Below are 20,404 nucleotides of genomic sequence, written 5' to 3' on the forward strand. Positions count from 1 at the left end.
ATGTTGTAAAATGCTACAGGTTACGTTGTATGATTTTAGATGAAAGTTTCCTTTTATTCTCTGTTGTCCATTGTAAAGGCCTTTGGTTATATACAATAAAACTGATTGAGACTGGGTGGGTGCTTTCTAAGAAAAAAAGCTTAACAACTTTGGGTGGGTGTTCCCACTAAAAAGGGGGGAGTTCTGGCACCTCTTTCTAGGAAAAAAAGCCCTGCCTGTACCTCCTACATTACAATTTTCTCTTTCTCCCTTTAAAATGCATAGAGATCTATTTAACTACAGTAGTCAGTGCCTATTACATAACGCAATAGGAGGAGCAAGCTGTTGTGGACTACTGAGAAGGGGGCAGGCAACGTCCCTTTAAATCAGGTAACTGGTGTTGAGCCACTGGTGTTGACATATCCTGTAGAGAAATGGGAGTTCATGCTGGAGAGAAGGCAGGATGGTAAGGTGGTACACACTATCTCACCATCTGCTCCTGATCTCTTTAACTGTCACAGGAATATCAGTGCAGCTCTATCCTGCCTCTGCAAAGGAATTCCTACTTCAGAATAGCAACCCAAAATCAACTTCGGGGGGGGGGGGAGAAGTCTGGATATTGGTGATCTTGTGAACAAATAAAACTTGGCTTTTGTTGTTTGCTGTATGCTGGAAAGGCCACAAAAATATAACCTTTGGAAGCACACACACTGAGCACTTTAACAAACTGGATAATAAACATTTCAGTACAAACTGATGTGTGTCACTGAACTTTATAGTCAATTTGTTCAGTTGCATTGCCACATAGCCAACTGTGTTCAATTACATTTAACACTTCAGCTGTTTTGACTGTTTCACAAAAGGAGATATCAAGACTTCAAAGACCCTTTACACTAACATTACAGTGCCACAATTTGTAAGTAAAAGCCCACCCAGAGATGTGTTTCCTGGCTTACTTCTTGGAATTCAACATGAACAACAATAGGATTCAAGATTCTTACCAAACAAGATCACTGTATGAATGAATATTTGTTCACAAAATACAAATTTGAAAGTTGCTTAATATTTTCAAGGACTGCACAGGTCAATTTAACAAATGTATATGTGAGTCAGTCCAAGAAGCCATATAATTTCATTGTTACAAGTGTACCGGTACATTTATACTTAAGTTTAGAGGATCCAAATTGGGAATTGCCTTCGCTTCATCATATGCTTAATCTTGCTAGCCTACACAAAGTACATTAGACCAGGAATAAAACAACATGCATATATGAAAGTAATTCGGCATTCTCTTCGGGCAGCAGCATCCAAATGCACTCGCAAGGCTCTTAAAAAGGTTGAGACAGCTTCTGGGGTGGCAATTTCATGAGGCACAGGTGCTGCCAGAAAGGACATCAATTTAATTTGCCCACCATGACTTCTCAATGCATACAAGAAAGCAGCTTGTGTATTGCTGGATTGCTGCCATACAGATTGCTTACCTCCTATACATGTGAGTCAGTCAAACTACAGCGGAATTGCCATGTCACATTGCCGCGAGTTGCTTGATTCGTGTTAATATATGGGATGTCGTTTTGCAATACGAAACAACTGGCTGTATTCTTGCTCTTTCCTGTTCTACTAGTTAATCACCAAATATTGTTAAAATTTGGACAGTAATTATCTTGTGTCGACATGCTATGGATAATTAAGAATTGCTCACTCTGAAGCCATGCTAATTGTTTTTCACAGGTCTCCTTCTCTTGCCCTTGCATCCTCTCCAAAAGAAGAACCCACTGTTTTATACGTAAATCTCTGTCACGTAGTTTGTCACAGAACATATATCATCCTTTCTTGCTCATACTGGATTAATTTTGCTGCCTTGCAGCAATTATCTCTCCCTTTGTGGGTGACCTCCTAGAAAATGGAGTGCAGGAGGGCTGGATAATTTTTTATCCTGTGGATTTTACCACTTAATTGATATTTATTTTCTGCTCACAATAGAAGAAAGTGAATTTAAGTCATAACGTAGCATATTGATACAAAGTAGTGACAATGATTTAGCAATTATAACTGACAGCTTTTAAAAAGTTTAGATCTTGATAATGTTCTTTCATTTGCCCTATTACTTGGATCAGTTGGCTAAAGCTGTTAATGATCCTTTTGGATCAATGTCTTTTGCTTGCAGCAATAATTTACTGCACTGGTGGAGTTGTACAGATGTTTTCATAGATGGCTCTGCATCATTCCACCAGACTGCTTGTCTACCTCAAATTTGCTCTCATTCATCACTAACGAAGCAAAAAATAAGATAATCAACATTTACTATGTTAGCATTAAATACGGAACACAGGATACCCAATACTACTCGCAATTTACAGCTACCTCAGCAAATTGCCCACAGGGCTTTTTTTTTTAATCTTTAGCGTGAGGGAGTTGTCTTCTGCAGAAATATACTATATTGATATACTTTGTGACTTCATCAATAGGTGATTAATATGGTACACTGCACAGAAATAACCATATAGAAGTGCAGGCTTCACAGCACTGTCCGATAAAAATACGTGTTTAAAAAGACAGAGAAACCATACTGAGTATATCTACACTACTTTGATTAGACTCTGCAGAAACTAACACTGTTTTGTGTGATGAAATAGATACGTATTTTGTAGGAAGTAATGGAGGCAAAATGAAGGGAGGAAAGGAAAGCATATTCAAGAATGGGCTGAAAGTTGTCTGAGTTGGTGCTTTCCAAACGAAGCTCAAGAAAAAGGCATAATGGATGGGATCTAAAGAACTGTTTTGCTTCCCCCTAGCATCTGGAACCTTGCAAATCAACTTTCTTTAAGGCAGTAGAATCTGTTACCAGAAAGGAAAAATAGCAACAACCATGTGAACTTAGAAGTGCTATGTTGTGCACAAGTCTCTTTGGAACCTGGTTTTGCATGCTAGTCTTTTAAATAGAGGCAGGCAAAATACCAGTCCGGGTCAGCCAGCATCCTTAAATACATTATGATGGCACAGGGAACATGTTTTTGCTTCTAATAATCTGATTTGGAACCCAAATTTCTACCATTAAAAATAATCAAATATCAATGGGATGTCAGTACATATTGCCTTTCAGCATCAAGCGCTCAATCCTATATTTATGGTTTTTTAATTTGGTCTTTAAGAGCAGCTACTTAGGACCTTAGATATCATGGAACTTAATTCATTTATTCTTGTAGATTTCATTGCCGAATTGCCTGTCTGCGTATCTAAAAGCAGCTGTGTGCTATTTATCAAACTATACAGGAATAATGCCAAGGATTTTACATAAGGATACAAAAATAGGACAGAGTAGAAATACTATCCTTCACTTGTTTCTTTGGGTTGTGTTATTACAACTACAATGTTGTCTTGTTTTTCAATTAGTAAACAGTCATGAGTTAGAGAAGCTTGTCCCCAATAAAATTATCAAATATTTCCATTTTTTGGATTTATTTTCAGAAGACGTGTGTACCGACCGGACCTACCCTATTCCTTTGACTGTAATTTGTCTTAACCTTTTGAATATTGAATTTAAAATGGTTTGTAACCTGCCCTGGGACCTGCTGGTGAACAGTAATAATTTTAATATTAAAAACAAAAACAAGAATAAAATAACTGTACTTCAACACCATGTCATCTGCTCATGCCAGGCAGACACTTATCTGAACCAAAAGCAGGAGTCACTGCTATATCAACAAGGTGGGCATAGGTTGCAAACCAGCAAGAGTTATGCTAACACTGAGCTCTTCTACACTGCGTTACTGCTCCTCCTTCAAGGGCAGCTTCTCAAAATGCTAGCTTAAATGTGGGTTCATTTATTTAAATCAAGATGATTTAAATCATGGTTTTAATCAAGGTGAAAAGAAGCCAATTTAAATAATTGATTTACGTCACACTTCCCACTGATACTTCTTCAATGGTGACCAAAATATGACCACTAAGCCATGTTAATTTACACTAAACAAAGTATTATTTATACTACCATTTCATTGTTACAATCAAACCTTGCATATCTTACTCAGACTGTGCAGTATGTGTACTTCATGCCTTCCTTTTTTCTGTAGGAGTATCTTCGAAATATCCTTATATAGGATTGCCCGTACAAGCAGCAGGCATGAGGGTTTGCAAATAATACCCTCCTATTTACTCAGAAGTAAGTGTACTTGGTTTCAATGGAGCTTTCTTCCGAGTAAGTGGGTACAGGACCCACTTGCAGGAACCTGCACTATTTTTCTTCCATCCCCTCTTTCTAAAGTTGCTCCTCTAAAGTTTGCCCAGCCCCCCCCCCCACAAAAAGTAGCAAACAAAAATGTGATTGACAGATCAAAGCAGGACTATTTTTATCAGGTGACGATGAAATGCCTCTGCTAGGTAAGTGGCTGACATATATTCACATTTGAGAAATGATTGAGTTGGTTATTCATTCACATGGAAAGCCTACTTCATCTTAACATATCTGGAAGACGGCATGCATTCAGTTTAGAGATTAACTGTAGGGCTAACACAGTCTTGCAAATAAGACCCCATAAGTTTGTAGCCTGCAGAAAAACAGCAAAACCACTATCCAGCTGAGTGCTGGCAGAGGAGGGACTGTGAGCTTCTTTTCTGCCTTGGAACTATGGAAACAGTGTAATAACTTTCATGTCAATAGTAATAAAAAAGAGGAGATCAGTCAGCTAGAACTGTTCTGTTTGTCTTTCCAGTGTGTGCAACCACAGTCAGCTAAGCTGTTATTTCTAACAGCTTCCAAGCCATTGTTATATCCTCCAGCACCAAACATTGCAATGTGAAAAATAAGCAATGCTTAGTTGCAAGTACAACAAATCTCCCGAGGGATTTGTTTACGCAAAGCAAAATACTGACAAATGTTGCTCTATTTACGGAGCATGACTTTGCCAAAGTTAACCGCTTCAAAGTCCCATTTATTCCAATGGAATACATTTAAAATTATTCCATTGGAGTTATTGGGATTTGAAAGTGCTTAACTTTGGTTGGATTATAGCTTGAATTATTTACAAAAATAATGTATCATCATTTAAAAGGAAATGCACTGTTGTTATTTTGAATGAGATAGACCTCCAGTGTCCGATAGAGATTATATCACAGAAATTACAAGATGCAATGCCATGGGTTATCTTCACGTGCTTAAGAATGGGGTGTGAAAACTCAGTTCCTCTTCCACTTGACCTTGTGCATTATTGTATGATAAATTGAGGAGGATCAATAGTAAGGGAGTCAGTGTTCCATGCAAACAATCCAAATTCTGTGACTATGATAAATTATGCAAATTAAACAACCGCCTGCAAGCTATGTTTTAGCATGACATGAACAAAGCCAAGTTCCTCTTGGCTCATGTATTCCCCTCTCCTCTTGTACAGCCAAGATGAATAGTTTGAAAGCTTTCACTTTCACTTCTGGTCAATCATGGTTTGTCATGTCATCTGGATTGACAAAACTGTAGTTAACGCTGACTATAGTTAATTTTAAAGGAGCTTGAGAAACCAGCATTTGAAGTGATTTCAAAGTGTGGCTTATGAAGTTGGCTTGTTTAAAGCTCACCACAATGAATGTCAACCACAGTTCTAGTTAACTTTTGTACCTTTTACTTCCTGTAACACTGGTAGGTTAACTAATTTAGTAGAAAGATGAGCTCTAAGAGGAATAGAACAAAGCACTGAGCATATGACAAATCTGTATTTAGGAGATGAACTGAGAAGAAGTAGTGACACTTAGGAAATTTTTGCACACCTAGTTACCTGACAGCAACATCCAAATGAGGCAATATATCTCAGTAAATGGCAAACATTGACTAAAAAGCAGTCGTAGTCCACCCCACCCCAAATCACGATGATTAGAAACCATCATTTTTAAAATACAACAACTAAAATAGAATTCTGAATTCCCAAGTTACAGCTTAAAACCTATGGTCATGCTTACTTCTGTTTCACTAGTTAAGAGTCATTTATATTTTAAAGGTTTAATGGGTGTGTGTCAATGTAGAAAGCAAGAAATAGGCTTTTTTCAGGGAGCTGAAAGTGGACTAAAAGCCATTTTCCCTTCATAGTGTGTCTAGCTACCCCCACCTCATACCAACAGTACAATGCCACTTTTGTTTAGAAAATACAGCAATCTAGCTTGTTGCATCTTAAGATGTTAAAATGATAGTTGCTATAGCCACTTGAATGGCTAGGCTTCTTATTTTTCACCTGATCCATGTTTCATGCAAACAAGACAGCCATTGTATCTAGATTTTATTCAGGCATAAAACCAATTACTAAATCCTGTCAGATACTTGACATATTAATCTGAGGCAGGGGGCAATTAAGTTTATTTGGGCTAAACCAGTGTAAAACAGTCAATGAATCATTTTTATAAAATGGTTACAGAATAGACTCAAAGAACATTGTACTTCAGAGTGGAAATACTTTTAACTTGGTCCTAATATTTTTAAATGTCTAAATGGTTAATAGCATGAGAAAAATAGAAGGGTTGTGGTCAAGTAATTATACAGTAATGACATTATTTGCATGTGAAACTTAAGATATTTACATCCAATGTAGAGACAAATAACCTGCCCTTCACCTTTGAAGGACATCAGCTTAATATGTGCAAATTCAGAAGCTGAAGGGAAAGAACAGCACCGACTCATAATCTGAGATAACATTTTAATAAATTGTTGTTATTTTGTTGTTATATTTAAAATGTTGCTTAGTAACCTGAAAGCCTGCCCTACTATTAGCTGAGCTTTGTTGGTTACAGAACAAGTATAAGATTATGCAGGATGCAGAGAAAGTAGCCACTAGAGAGATTTCTCCGCTACCCCATCCTCAGGGATGAATAGATGAGGCTGAATGAAGACTCAAGACAGACAAATGGAAGTACTTTTCCACACACCACATAATTATACTGTTGAATTCACTACCACAAGATGTAGAGGTGCCCCCAACTTGGCTAGCTTGAAAAGAAGATGCAGTCATATGATTGTGTTCTACTCTCCAATGCTGGAGGTAATATGCCCCCGAGTATGAGGTGCTGGGATTTTAAGTGGAAATCGTGCTGTTGTACTCAGGTCCTGCTTGCAGGATTCTCGTAAACCACACTGAGAACAAGATACTGGACTAGATATACCCTTGGACTGATCCAGCAGGGCACTTCGGATGTGAAAAGACCACTTGTGACTCCTGCAAGAGCTGGTTTCTCCTTCTCTGTCTGGCTCATTTCCACCTGGCAGGGAAGAGGAGAGGTAACTTGACAGACTTCGGCATTGTTGCTGGGGTCAACATTTAGTTATGGATATGATGTACAGCTTTTTGTGCTATTTGGATGGTGCTTCTGTGAGTTGCTTAATCTTTTGCCTGGACTATTTGTTCAAATACAGTGGTGCCCCGCAAGACGAATGCCTCGCAAGATGAAAAACTCGCTAGACGAAAGAGTTTTCCGTTTTTTGAGTCGTTCCGCAAGACGAATTTCCCTATGGGCTTGCGAGTTTGTTTCCTTTTTCTTAAAGCCGCTAATAGCCGCTAAGCCACTAATAGCCGCTAAGCTGCTAATAGCCGTGCTTCGCAAGACGAAAAAACCGCAAGACGAAGAGACTCGCAGAACGGATTAATTTCGTCTTGCGAGGTACCACTGTAGTGTGTTTTGTCATTGTTCATGAATTATCTTGAAATGTATCTTATTTCTGGTGTTGCTGTGAGTGGCTTCAAGCATTGTTTCCCATGGAAAAGCAGTATACAAATAAACTGATGGTTATTATGAACACTCCATTTCAGAGGTACAGTCATCTGTTCAGTGGTTGCATATACTGTATGCAACAAAAGCAGAGATGGTGAGACCTCACTGCTGGATGCAAGTTCCCCTCTACCTACAGTGTTTGCAGACATGTGGTGATGTCAACCATTGACCTTGTTATATCACTGTGACCAATCATGAATATGCATATTAAGAGCTCAGCTCAAATCAGGCCAAAGGCTTATGAGTCTAGGATTCTGTTCTTATAGTAGCCAGACAGACACTTATGAGAATCCTACAAGCAGAACATGAGAACAACAGCACCTTCCAGTCCAGCTTGTTGGTTTTTGGTTGCCAACCAACCAATTGCCGGTTTCCTGTCATTGGGTATTTAAGAACACTGAGTATACAAACCTAGCCTAAATTTTTAGAAGCAAGGTGCGACGTTTCTCTTGGGTGGGCTTAAAGTAAGAAATAAATAATATTTATAATTTGTGCTCCTGGATGCAGTCTTTCAAATTCTGGAGAAAAGATTCCTAATAAATGAGCAATACTGGTGTGACCTTTTGCTGAAACCCTTGCATGTTACATCCCAATTTCAACTTTAATTATATCACAACACAAAATAATATCATGAAGCCTGAGCCCTGCTGTGTCAATTATCTTGTTACATACACCTCCTCCATATTATTCCAATATGACAAATAATTTGATCTTAATCATCTGCCACCTGCCCGCCAATTCCCAGCTGATTTGGCATCTCTTTTCCCTTTTTGACATTTCTTCTCCTCAGGGGTAAGACAGAACAAAAGAGGAGTAATGAGTTGTACATATTCTATGGCCCCTCCCACTTCTTTTCTCAATTAAGTTGGTGTTATCTTTACATAATGATTTGCATTTTGTGAATGCAGCCTCCAAGAGTGAATGCACTAGAACAAAAAGCTGAAAGAATAATTTTTTAGGGGGCGGGGGACAACTTTGTTGCATGGTGAGTGCTAGGTTATTGAATGTGTCCACCTAATGTGATGGAACAGCAGCAAGTGCATAGATCACAAGCATTCTCACATCTATACTATACTATTCCTAAGGTAAAGGAACCCCTAACCGTTAAGTCCAGTAGCGGACGACTCTGGGGTTGCGGCACTCATCTCGCTTTATTGGCCGAGGGAGCTGGCGTACAGCTTCTGGGTCTTGTGGGGAGCATGACCAAGATGCTTCTGGTGAACCAGAGCAGTGTACGGAAACGCCGTTTACCTTCCCACCGGAGCAGTACCTATTTATCTACTTGCACTTTTTGGCATGCTTTCAAACTGCTAGGTTTGCAGAAGCAGGGACCGAGCAACCGGAGCTCACCCCGTTGCAGGGATTCGAACCTCCGACCTTCTGATCGGCAAGCCCTAGGTGTCACCCGCATCCCTTATTCCTATACACTCACAAATCTGACTACATAAAATAACCATTTTTGCATGAATCATAGCCACAAATAAGAACTGCATGAATTCCAGTTTACGCAGCTATAACGGTTAAACATTTTCTTCGCTCCATAGTAAACTTTTTTTTTCAAATAAAGGAACAGAAGCAAGACTCTTTCTGTTGTGTTCTAAGCCTTTTTTTATACTCAATTATAGTTATCAATCATTTTCCTAAAATATTTCCTGTTCTCTGAACTGTAGAGGCTACCAATTATAGGACAAAACTGCTTTGTGTTACACAATAAAACAGTTTTTATTCTTTGGGTCTTAATAATGTTTTTTAAAGGGAAAAAATCTTGTATTTTTTTTAAGAAAAAAAACTGTGATAGAATGCATTTATATAACAAAATGCTTAGTAGAAACGCTCAGTATTTGATAATACAGGTGGGAAAAATGGGAAATGGGGAAAAATGTAAAAATAAAAAACGATTATAATTTTCTAAGGGTCTGTTCCCTGCACAAAAAAAAGGTTGTTCTCACAAACACTGGGCTGAGCGAAAATCTTTAAAAACCCTAATTCATGAGAACAAATGAGTGGCAAAGAATGAACAATTGCCATCCATTCACACTGTTTAAAGTATGGCTTGCCTTTCATACAGACCACCTTGGCCATGGGCAGAATGGAAGATGCAAAATGCAGACAAACAACAGCTCTTCCACTGAGACCACCCTTGCTCACCTGTGGCTGTGAAGAAGCTGTCATACTATTCCTGTAAAGAACAATTGAAGTACATTTCTCTTCCTCCACCCCTCCCCCCGCCTCCCAAAAATATTCTGGCTTGTTAAGGGTTGTTGGGAATTATAACACTGTTTACTCTGTAAACAAAATTCTTTTACAGGGGAAGATGTGCTTCAAATATGCTTTAAAGGTATAGCATTTTGCCTAGCTTTTATTTTGTGGAACAAGACCCAAGAAGAAATATGGTAGGTAACCTGCATATTGTGTGCTATTGTGTCTGCAGTTTTGCAGTATATGACGCCTAGGCTATTTCCCCTCTCCCACCAAGCATTGTTACTTCTATCTATTTCCTGTAATGTATGAAAAGAAAGTTTCCTGTGGCACAATAATTAAGCTAAACAAGTAGTAAAATAAATAAATTCCCAACCCCTATCAAATCTAATTCTTATTTAATATACCATGCTGTCTCTAGATATCAAGGTACACGCCAAGGAACTGCTGCATAATGCAGTCCTTTTGATTAGCTTAATTTGTTGAGAACTCAAATACTTTTCACCATATGGCAGTCTAAGGCATTGACAGCATGGATTTATATAAGCCATTGAGTGCTGCCCATCTATTCGCCAACCATTTAATTAAAGTGGTGGCAATTTACAGAGAAAGAAAAAAAGGACTCAATTCAGTCATCAAGCTACACCATGTTTCAGTAAGCTTAACTATGGCTTAATGTGATGTTTCAATTGACAAACTATGGTTTGTTACCACTATCAAACCAGAATGAGAAGCTGGAGGGGGAAGGGAAGCATAGTTGAAAAGCTCAAGTTTCTTCTATCTCTGTTATAGCATGATATCTGAATAAAAAACACAATGGTTGTAGTTGTGACTAGAGAACCTGGATCTAGACACCGGAATTCTCAGCAAATAGAAAATGAAAGCAGATAAGCAGCTCTAAACTACACTGTAAGCTCTAACGTTTGAGTTATGTTCAGTGCAAATGATGACTACACAACAAAATGTGTCATCTTTTACTGCAATCCTATGCACACTTGCCTGGAGTATGCATCACTGAACATAGTGGGACTTCTTTCTGAGTAACAGTGCATAGGGTTGTGCTGTTGATGCCATCTCCATATTAATAATTTCAGCTCAAAAATAAATATCCAGGCTTTATTGGATTAAGCGAATTATTTGGATATGTTCCAATGAGCAGTAGCCTTTGTCATCTTGATGGAGGACATATCTCAGGAACTAACTATACAGAGGGAGTATATCCCTGTTGGTTAAGCATTTGTTAGACCTCTCAGTGACAGGGTGTGATTACGGCAATGTGCTGGTCTGGAAGCAGCAGCTAGTTCTGAACGCAGTAGCTAGCTTGCTTGTGGGGGCAAACTACAGGCAGCACATAGCACCTTGCTTATTGGATTTCACTGGTTACTGATCTGCTACTGGGCCAAATTCAAGGTGTTCATATAAACATACAAGGCACTATAAAACTCAGGATTATGCTATATGAGAGACCACCAAATCACTTACACACCCAGTGAATTGTTGTAGTCTGTGGGAGAGTTTCTCAGAGCTTAGCTTTTAGTGTGGCTGCCCCTGCTATGTGGAACAGCGTTCCTATGAAGATATAACAGCAGCCCACCAACCACAACTTCCCAGAAACAATTTAAGATATTTTTGTTCTGGCAGGATTTCTCAGTTGGATAAATGGGTCTTAACCATGAGTGCCTACTTTTTTTAGGATTTTAGTCTTGCTTTAAATGTATTTGCTGTTTATGTGTTTTTGGTTGTTTTTAATTACCTTAAGTGTAAACCACCTTGAGGCAGTTGTTCAGAATCTGATTAATAAATCGATGATGACAATAATAATAATTTGATACCATCAACTTCTGGGGCTTTTCACCAGTATGGGATTTGACAACTCTGTCGCTCAGAAAGTAGAGGACCATTGCTTGGTCTCTTACCTATGGGTTTCCTCAGGGCTCTATTTTATCCCCTAACGCTTTAAAGATCTGCATGAAGTCACTGGGGCAGGTCATCCAGTGTTTTGGGATTGAGCCACATCATTATGTCAATGATACCCAGCTCTGTCTTTTTCAGTTGACACCAAAAGGACTGTTGGACTACTGAAATGTAACTTAGAGGCTGTGATGGGTTGGGTGGGCCTAACAAGCTGAGGCTTAACAGATAAGGAAGAGGTGCTGCTTGTCAGACATCCTAATCTGGGACTGGAGGTACAGTCTGATCAGGTTCACAATGTGGGGGTTTCTTTTAGACCCAGCATTGCTCCTGGAAGGTTCCATGGCTGTTGTGGTCAGTTCCAACTTTGCCCAGCTTAGAGGAGGACAGATGTGCCTCTTCCTGGAAAAAGCGGATCTGTACATAGTGAGCTATCCCTTAATCACTTTCCACTTAAAAATGTACACTGCAACAGCCTGAAGAATATTTGGAAACTGAAGCTTGTGCAAAATGTCACGGCCAATTTTCTTTGTTCTGTGTGCTTTGCTGACACTACTATATTGCACCAGTCTTATACAAATTGCACTGGCTTCCAATTTGTTTCCGGGTACAATTCAAATTTCTGGTTCTTACCTATAAAGCTTTAAACACTACAGAGCCAGAGTATTTGAAAAGCTGTGTCTTCCTTTATGAACCTGCCCGTAGTTTAAGAAAGTTTCTGCTGTATATCCTCACCAAAGGAGGTAACATAGATGCAAACATGGGACAAGGCCTTTTCTTTAGTGAAATGAACACCCTTCCTACGAACATCAAACTTGCTTCATCTTTATTTAGCTTTAGCGGGTAAGTGAAACCCTTTTTTTCCATTCTGAAAGGCTTTTGCCCAATTTTAAATGTGATTAATCACACTTTCTGTTTTAAAATGTGTTTTCTCCTCTTGTTCTTAATTGGTTTGTCATGATACTGTTTTAAAGTTCTTATGTTAAAGTTTTTCAATTATAAGTCATTTTGGATGACCTTTTGGGACCAACAGGCAACTTAAGAATAATTTTATAAAAGTGAATATTGAGATATTGGACAATTTGTAGCACTCTGTAGAAACTTTAATTACAGGAAGGAGATTTAGAAAGCATATTCAGTATCATAACCAATTTCTTTCTTTTATGTGAAATCATTTTCTTACCAACAAAAATCATCACTTCTTTTCTGTAGATCAAGGCTTATTCATAATCCTTGGAAAAGGAATTGGAGCATTAAATGCTCTACACATTTTAGAAGATTTATAAACTTAGAGGCTAGCATTAGCCACAGCCATACTGGTGGAAGAATGGAAAAGAAAAAGGCTGTTTGAAGCTGATCTTTAGCAGTTTTGTTTGCCAAGACACTAGTGGGTTCTTTCACATCACAGATGTGGCTGAGCCTGGCAGTTCCATAAGGAAAGGGCTTTTGCAAATATACACAACTATTCTGGGTCCTGCATTTGATTCTGTGAAAGTCATTAAACAAATTAATACCTGAAGCTTGGCCTTCTTTTTTTACACAATAACACTACTCTCTGAAGCATGTTAATGGATTAAAATATGTGTAAGCTGTTGTTGAATAACAACAATAATATTTTTTTCCTGTCTTCTCAGTAGGTGAAGGCATACACTGAGTTTAACGGAACTTGCTCCTAGGTAACTATGTATGTAAATTCACAGTAAGATAGGGGAGTTTGAACATTTCATGTTTCCTTCTGAAAGCTGTACTTTTCCATGCCTTGTGCCTCACCCAGTAATTGTTACTTGGTCCAGCAAATCCAGAGACTATCTAGCTGCACCTCTGGATTAAATAATGCTATGAGGATTACATTCCCCATGGCAGTCAGCAGGATGTCATAGCAGAATAGGACAGCAACATGCTTTAGACACTCCTAAGGCACTGCAATGCACAGACAGTCTTGCTCTCAGCCCAAGTCAGAGCTCTCCTCTCCATACCAACAAACTGAGAAATCTTGTTCTGGGAAACAGGAAAAGCACTGCAAGGAGCTTTCAGAACCTCCCACCTCCCACAATCCGAATCTATAAACTTCAGGCATGATACATGCTGCCCCTCATTTGGATGGATGATGCCCTGATATTAAAAAGAAAAACAAGGAAAAACATACTTAAAACTATTTATAAAATTATTCTAGTTGAAATTGAAGAAAATGACCAAGAACCCTCGGAGGTGTTTGGAAGAGGAGACATGAAAAATTAGTATCTCCAAATTGTTGACAATTCCATGAAATAAGATTACTGCTGCCATGTGAGTCGTCCCTTTACAAAATACTGTCCTGTGTTCTTAAATGAGAAAAATAATGTAAATATCATGAATACATGGATGGAAAATGTTTTTTAGCATAATAAATATTTTCACTAAATTATTTTAACTAAAATATTCATTGCAATTATCTATAGAATGTGATATAAAAATATAAAAAGTATTGAAAACACGGACAAAATCCATGTCCTATTCATGTGTCCTTAGGGTGGAGCAGTCCAGATGTGTCTACATCTGGAGCACTTAATACTTACAATATCTGGCATGCTGCAAGTCACATGCACCTGAGCAAGGGGTGAGGAAGAAAAGGGATGGAACGAAGAGAGCCCAGAGAGCCCAATGCGGATACTTGTCCTGCTCATGCAGTAGGAAGTATACTGGGCCTGCTGTCCATGTCCCTTAGCCATGTGTATTCAAGAAGCAACTTTTAGACATTCACTAATTTCCCTGCTCCAGAGTTATTCATCTCAACCCCAGAATATTGAAAATACTTATTTTATTATTATTATTTTTGCTTAAAACTCAGCTGGCCTGTTGCCGTTAGTCTACCCCTATTTCTACCATCAACACAAGGCAAAATGCAGCACAGACCTGCTAGAACATCATTTTTATCAACAAGCAATTCATCATTTTACATTCCTGAATAGGAGACTTCCTATTTCGACATGCAAAGATCACTAAAACACATTTTGCCTCTTGGGTGATATGCTAGTTTGATTTTATTTTTCCTGACATTTCACCTGTCAGATTATCATAAATATAAGAAACAAAGAATAATTGTCACATTCTCACTGGATCTCATCATCAAATATCTGGAAGTATTAAGCTGGAAGGATAATCTTGGGGGAAGGATGTGAATACCGAAGGCATTATCCTTAACTCAGATTCTGGTAGAGGATTTAAACTGTTTCAGAATGAAATATAAACAGGTTGGAACTTCCCTTTTAAGAGTTTGAAAATACTAGGGTATTGCTACAAAGAAGCCAATGCACACACAGAAACCCATTTTATCAATACAAATTATTTTTTATGTTTCTTATTGCATTAAGAAAGTAAGTTAAATTCATTAGGCACTAACAAACCAACATGCTGAACCAACAAACCACCCACTGAAGAAAATTTAAACATATCCTTAATATATTCATTGAAATCAATGGGTCTGAAAGTGCTTGACTTCATACCCTTATAACGTAAACAGCTAACAGCTTGATCCTATGCAAGGTAGCACACAGCAACAAATGTCAAGATCAGGCAAAAGAGTCAGTTCTGGCACAACAGAGGAGTTCTTGTCTTTGACTGGCATTACAATCCAGTCTTACTCCTTGCAACAGGATAGTGGTTAGCACCGACAATCGTGTGGCACTCTGCAAGTAGGCCACAAATAACCCCATGTGCTCCATCCTAAAGGCCACATGTGCCACTAGAATCAAAACAATGTTAAACTAGCAAAAAAAGGAGGCGGGCCTTGTAGGGGCTTACTACAGGCATGCACCATATGTGCCTCGCTTTAGCTGCTGACAAATAAAGTGTGCAACAATCCCTGCTGCATGCGCTTAAAAAAATCCTAGAGTTTGTTTACTTACCTGCTTGACCAGTGGTAACAGTAACAGCTGCAAAAAGCCTCTGGGAGCGGCTCAAATCAGAAACGCCATTTACAGCTTCAACTTCAAAAGTGTAGTTAGCGTGAGCTAACAGGTCCAAGACGGTGACATAGTTGTCTGCTAATCCAGTTTGCTGGGGCATATATCCAACATTGCTCCCACAGGGAACACATTCGCCCTGCTCCCAGCTGCACCTCTTGCACAATACCCTGTAGGTCACGTCGTTTCTTCCTCCGTTATCAGCAGGAGGGCTCCACTCCAAACTCACAGTAGTTTGGTTAATATTGAAAATAAGGTTCTGTGGTGCAGATGGAGGTCCTTTATTGAACACAAAACACACAAAAAACAAATGGGAGGGAGGAGTTAAAACAGAAACCAGCAGGGGGAAATTTAGCTCATGTTTTAATTACCTAGGCAAAAGCTTGCCAGAACATAAACTTTTCATTATATTTACTACAAGCTACCAAAAAGCCTGCTTGAACTCACTTGACAAGAAGCTTTATTTATTTTCCATTAAGGAAACAGGATAGCCGTTCTCTGTGTATTTACTACACCTAGCTTTAGCAGCTTTTCTTCTGCGCAATTAAAGGGATAAGTTAATGCACCTCTGAAGCTGACTCATACAAAATGCCTCCAGTTGAATTCTTGTGTCCTTTTAAAATGCATTAAACAGAATACATTTAGATCCTCTTTACCCGGTTTTGATGCAATTTACAGCTTTATTTGGGTGGTTTTGTCTTTGAGCAAACTGCACAAATTCGTTCCTTGAATCACCAGTAAGTCTATTTGTAGGTGGAAAGCCAAGCCAGATCCCATTACACTTCAACCAGACTCCTTATCTACACAGGTTATTTTTCATTTCACATGTCACTCATTTGGTGCAGTAACACATTAGGCTTATATGACAATGCAAATATATGTAGGAGAACCATATTTTCATCCTCGTCACAATATTACATATATTTGCATAGTGTGTTCTCTGGGTTATGTTGGGGGCAACAGGGAAATTAGATTTATGTAGTTCCTACTCTGTTTACTTTGCCCACTTTGCTGCTCAGCCAGAACTTTCAGTTTCAAACACTTCTAACTCGGATAGACTAAAGGCCAATACTGTGTACCAGAGAGAAAGAGAGAGCCCATCTTAACAAATAGATGTGCCTGGGGCTGGCAAGATAACATTCTTTGTGATTATCTACATGAATAACTCACTTGTGCATGCAACATATGGTGGATCAGTAGGTGCTCTGTAATAGCTGTCCTCACAATCACATCGCGAAGATCCTTCCCTGTCTGAGAAACTGTGCATAGGACAGCGGGAGCACTGCAGATCTTGCGAAGATGACTTGTAGAATCCACGGCCACAGGCTAAAAGATAATGAAACAAACAGATACCATTTTTTTAAAAAACACATGCATTTTAAAGGGATATATGGCTTCAGGCATGTGAAAACGTACCATGTTAAAATGTTCTCAAAATGCACTTTTACTCCTCTTTCATATTGTGAAAAGGTCCCACACTTCACTCCCAGCAAAAGGTAGTGGTTAAGAGCATAAATTTGTTTCTGGTTTCTAACATCAGCTGAACTTACACACTACAGCTTTCATTAGAAAACCTATCCCCTCTCAGCTACATAATAATTCCAGTTCCCCTAAGGACTACCAAAATAAGGCCTTTCAGTATTTAGGAAAAAATATGTATCAAACTATTATGTATAATCATAAAATAATAGCATTGCAAGGGATACCAAGAGTCATCCAGTCAAACCCCTTGGAATACAGGAATCTTTTGCCTAATGATCCAACAGTACCATACCCTTCCCTCAGTACATCCGTGGGGGACAGGACTGGACTTTTAGAGTACACTTTTTAGAGTACACTGCTGCTGTAATAGGGAACATCTTGTGTCAGTATGGAAGGAATCACCCTTCACTTCCCCCAATCAGATAGTTATAATTGTTCCCATCATATTACGCTCATGTTACATATGATCATTGTTTTTGTGTTGTGAGTTTTTTCCTGGGGTAGAGGCGCTATCTAAACCACAGCTAACTGAACCATAGTTATCTTTGCTGTTAACTGAAGTAAAGGTCAACCATGCTGTTTCAAAAATAGCACTAAACCTATATATATATATATTTGATTCACTTTTAGCCAAATCTATCAAAACAGCCAAATGACAAAACAATTGTTTTCTGCCGTAGCTGAGCTTATCAGGCTATGAGGAAAGTGCATGAGAACTGCACTGACTGTTCCAGCCCAAAGCCCCTTGTGTGGTCTCTCAATTAGTGTCTCAGGTAGGTCTATATAGAAGGCTATGCAGTGACACTTATAAAATATTCTTCAACAGCACGTACTACATAAAAGCAATGAAACAATTATTTTTAGAGACGTAAATCTAGTAAAAAATAAAAGCAAAACATCAACAATGTTAGCCATTCTTTTGCATATATAAATATGCAAATTTCCAATCGTGTGTGTGTGCAAAATTTTATTTATTGAAACATATTTATAACAGCCTTTCACACATAGTTGAAAGTTAATACAACAGATTTTCAATTTAAACATCAAACTTACAAAGAAATAAAATGCTGCTAATAATCTAGGGCAGGATTGTATCACAACAACTCACTGGAAGTAAGCACCGCAAAAGCATGGAAACATAAATACATTTTTAAATAAGTGCTGAAATGCCACTAATGCTAGAACTTGCCTAAGCTCGGAGGGCAGGTGATTCCTTAGAGAAGGCACCACCATAGAAAAAGTCCTCTCCCTAGCTGCTGTTAAAAAACATCCATAGGTTGCAGCACAACCAAGAGGGCTTCAACAGGCAATCACAGCCATGGAGCAGGGTTGTAAGTGAGCAGGTAAGTTGTTTATAACTTTATAGGTCAAAACCAATAAATATGTATGCAAGCAGCTTTATAGACACACATGCTTTCATCTCATACAGAGTCCTTTTTTCAGCACTGGCTGTCCACAGTGTAGTGAATATCAGTGTTTATAGTAATTTATGTCCGTCCATCGTCATCCCCCCACCCCACCCCATGGAACTGACTGGTACAGAGGACAACAAATATGGTAAGCTTATACCACAAATTGTAAAGGATGTGCTGCCCATACTCTCTACCTGCCCATACTTTCTCCTTGATACTTTTGAGAAGGAGCAGAAAACCAATTGGGAACTTACCCTCTTCACCTTTAACAGAAAATCCACTTCTCACTGAAGCCTGCAAATTTTATGATCATTTAAGTTGTTAAATCAATTGTAAAACAAACTCAGGCAATGCTATAAAAGCATATAAAAGTGCATCTGGGAGCAAATAATTTATGTAAGCCCAGCAAACTGCAAGTGAATCACAGAAAAAGCATGTCTAAAGTAATGAGATAGGAGATCTGAACCGGCATGAATTCAAATTTGTATTGCTGAACACAAATAGTAATGCAATCAAACTAACATTTTGTATTTATTCAGTGTCACGGATACTGAAAGTTGTCAGTCACAGACAAACATGGCTCCAAAATGGAAATCATAGAATAGTGGCTGTGGTGCATACACTAGATCAGTTGTAACCATCACAGGCGTTTTCTAGGAACCCGTTTCACAATAATATCCTGTAAATCAATGGATACCACTGTGGGTATTTCCTGGGTATGATTACTACTCCCTCTCCCTCTGTTCCACCTGCCCCAAAGTCCTACCTCGGTCAAATGCGTACACATATGTGTGTTCAGAAATCACAGCCAAAGGGAAGAGACGCTTGTATCCTAAACATTTGTGGTGGTATATCACTTTTTACTACTTGTTTAACAGAAGGTTTCTTCTACTGCAGCAATTTGCCCTAAAATTAAGCAACAATATATAAATTTAACGCAGTAGTTGCCAATCTTTTTGGGCCGAGGGGCACATTTGGAATTTTGAGAAGAAGCTGAGAGGACCAGTCAGAAAATGGTGAGCGCTAGAGGTGCATCCTAACACAAAATGGCTACTACCACCAAAAAAGCAGAAAAAGAGAAGAGATGGGAAGCTAAAATGGTTCAAACATGAAAAGATCTATTCATTTTGGTGTTTGTTTATTGTTGTTGCAAAAAAAATATGAAAAAGTATTGGTTGTTGCTGTAGATTAGAATTAGAATTAGAAAATACAGAAGCTGTGGAAGTTAATTTAACTTAACCTTTGGAGTGTGTGCCCTGCCCCCAGTTAGAACTAGTTCCGGTGCCAACATACAGTTGCCATAGAGAAAGCACAGGCATAGACAAACTCGGCCCTCCAGATGTTTTGGGACTACAATTCCCATCATCCCTGAGCACTGGTCCTGTTAGCTAGGGGTGATGGGAGTTGTAGTCCCAAAACATCTGGAGGGCCGAGTTTGCCTCTGCGTGCCTTGGAGAGTCATAGAGTGCTTTGTAGGGGACCTCATCTCACCTCCTATAACACCACCAACAAACAGCTGACTTTGCTTGAAGACTTCCAGAAAGCAACAGCCAAATGTAATTGGTTCCATTGTCGAACTGCTCTTAAAATTAATAAGCACCTTCACTGAAATCTACCCTTCTGTAGCTGAAATCCATTAGAACTTTCCCTGACCTCTGGGGAAGTAGAGAACAAATCTTTGCCATTTGCTGTGTGACAAAGATGGAGCCAAAGATACAGAGATGGAGTTATATATTT

At 38.8% G+C, this 20,404-nt stretch overlaps 1 protein-coding gene across 3 annotated transcripts in view; it reads right to left on the reverse strand.

Annotated features, from left to right (window-relative positions):
* EPHA7 (EPH receptor A7) overlaps positions 1-20,404 on the reverse strand; it is a 158,874-nt gene that overhangs the window by 85,062 nt on the left and 53,408 nt on the right. For all 3 annotated transcript variants that reach the window (XM_080997531.1, XM_080997533.1, XM_080997532.1), the window contains exons 4-5: positions 16,944-17,099; positions 15,717-16,052 (exon numbers count right to left, since the gene is read on the reverse strand). In XM_080997531.1, the coding sequence (XP_080853657.1) occupies positions 15,717-16,052; positions 16,944-17,099 (492 nt within the window). The remainder of the gene's footprint in view (positions 1-15,716; positions 16,053-16,943; positions 17,100-20,404) is intronic.

Source organism: Podarcis pityusensis, assembly GCF_964106645.2.
Source record: "Podarcis pityusensis genome assembly, chromosome: 3".
Taxonomy (NCBI): Eukaryota; Metazoa; Chordata; class Lepidosauria; order Squamata; family Lacertidae; genus Podarcis; species Podarcis pityusensis.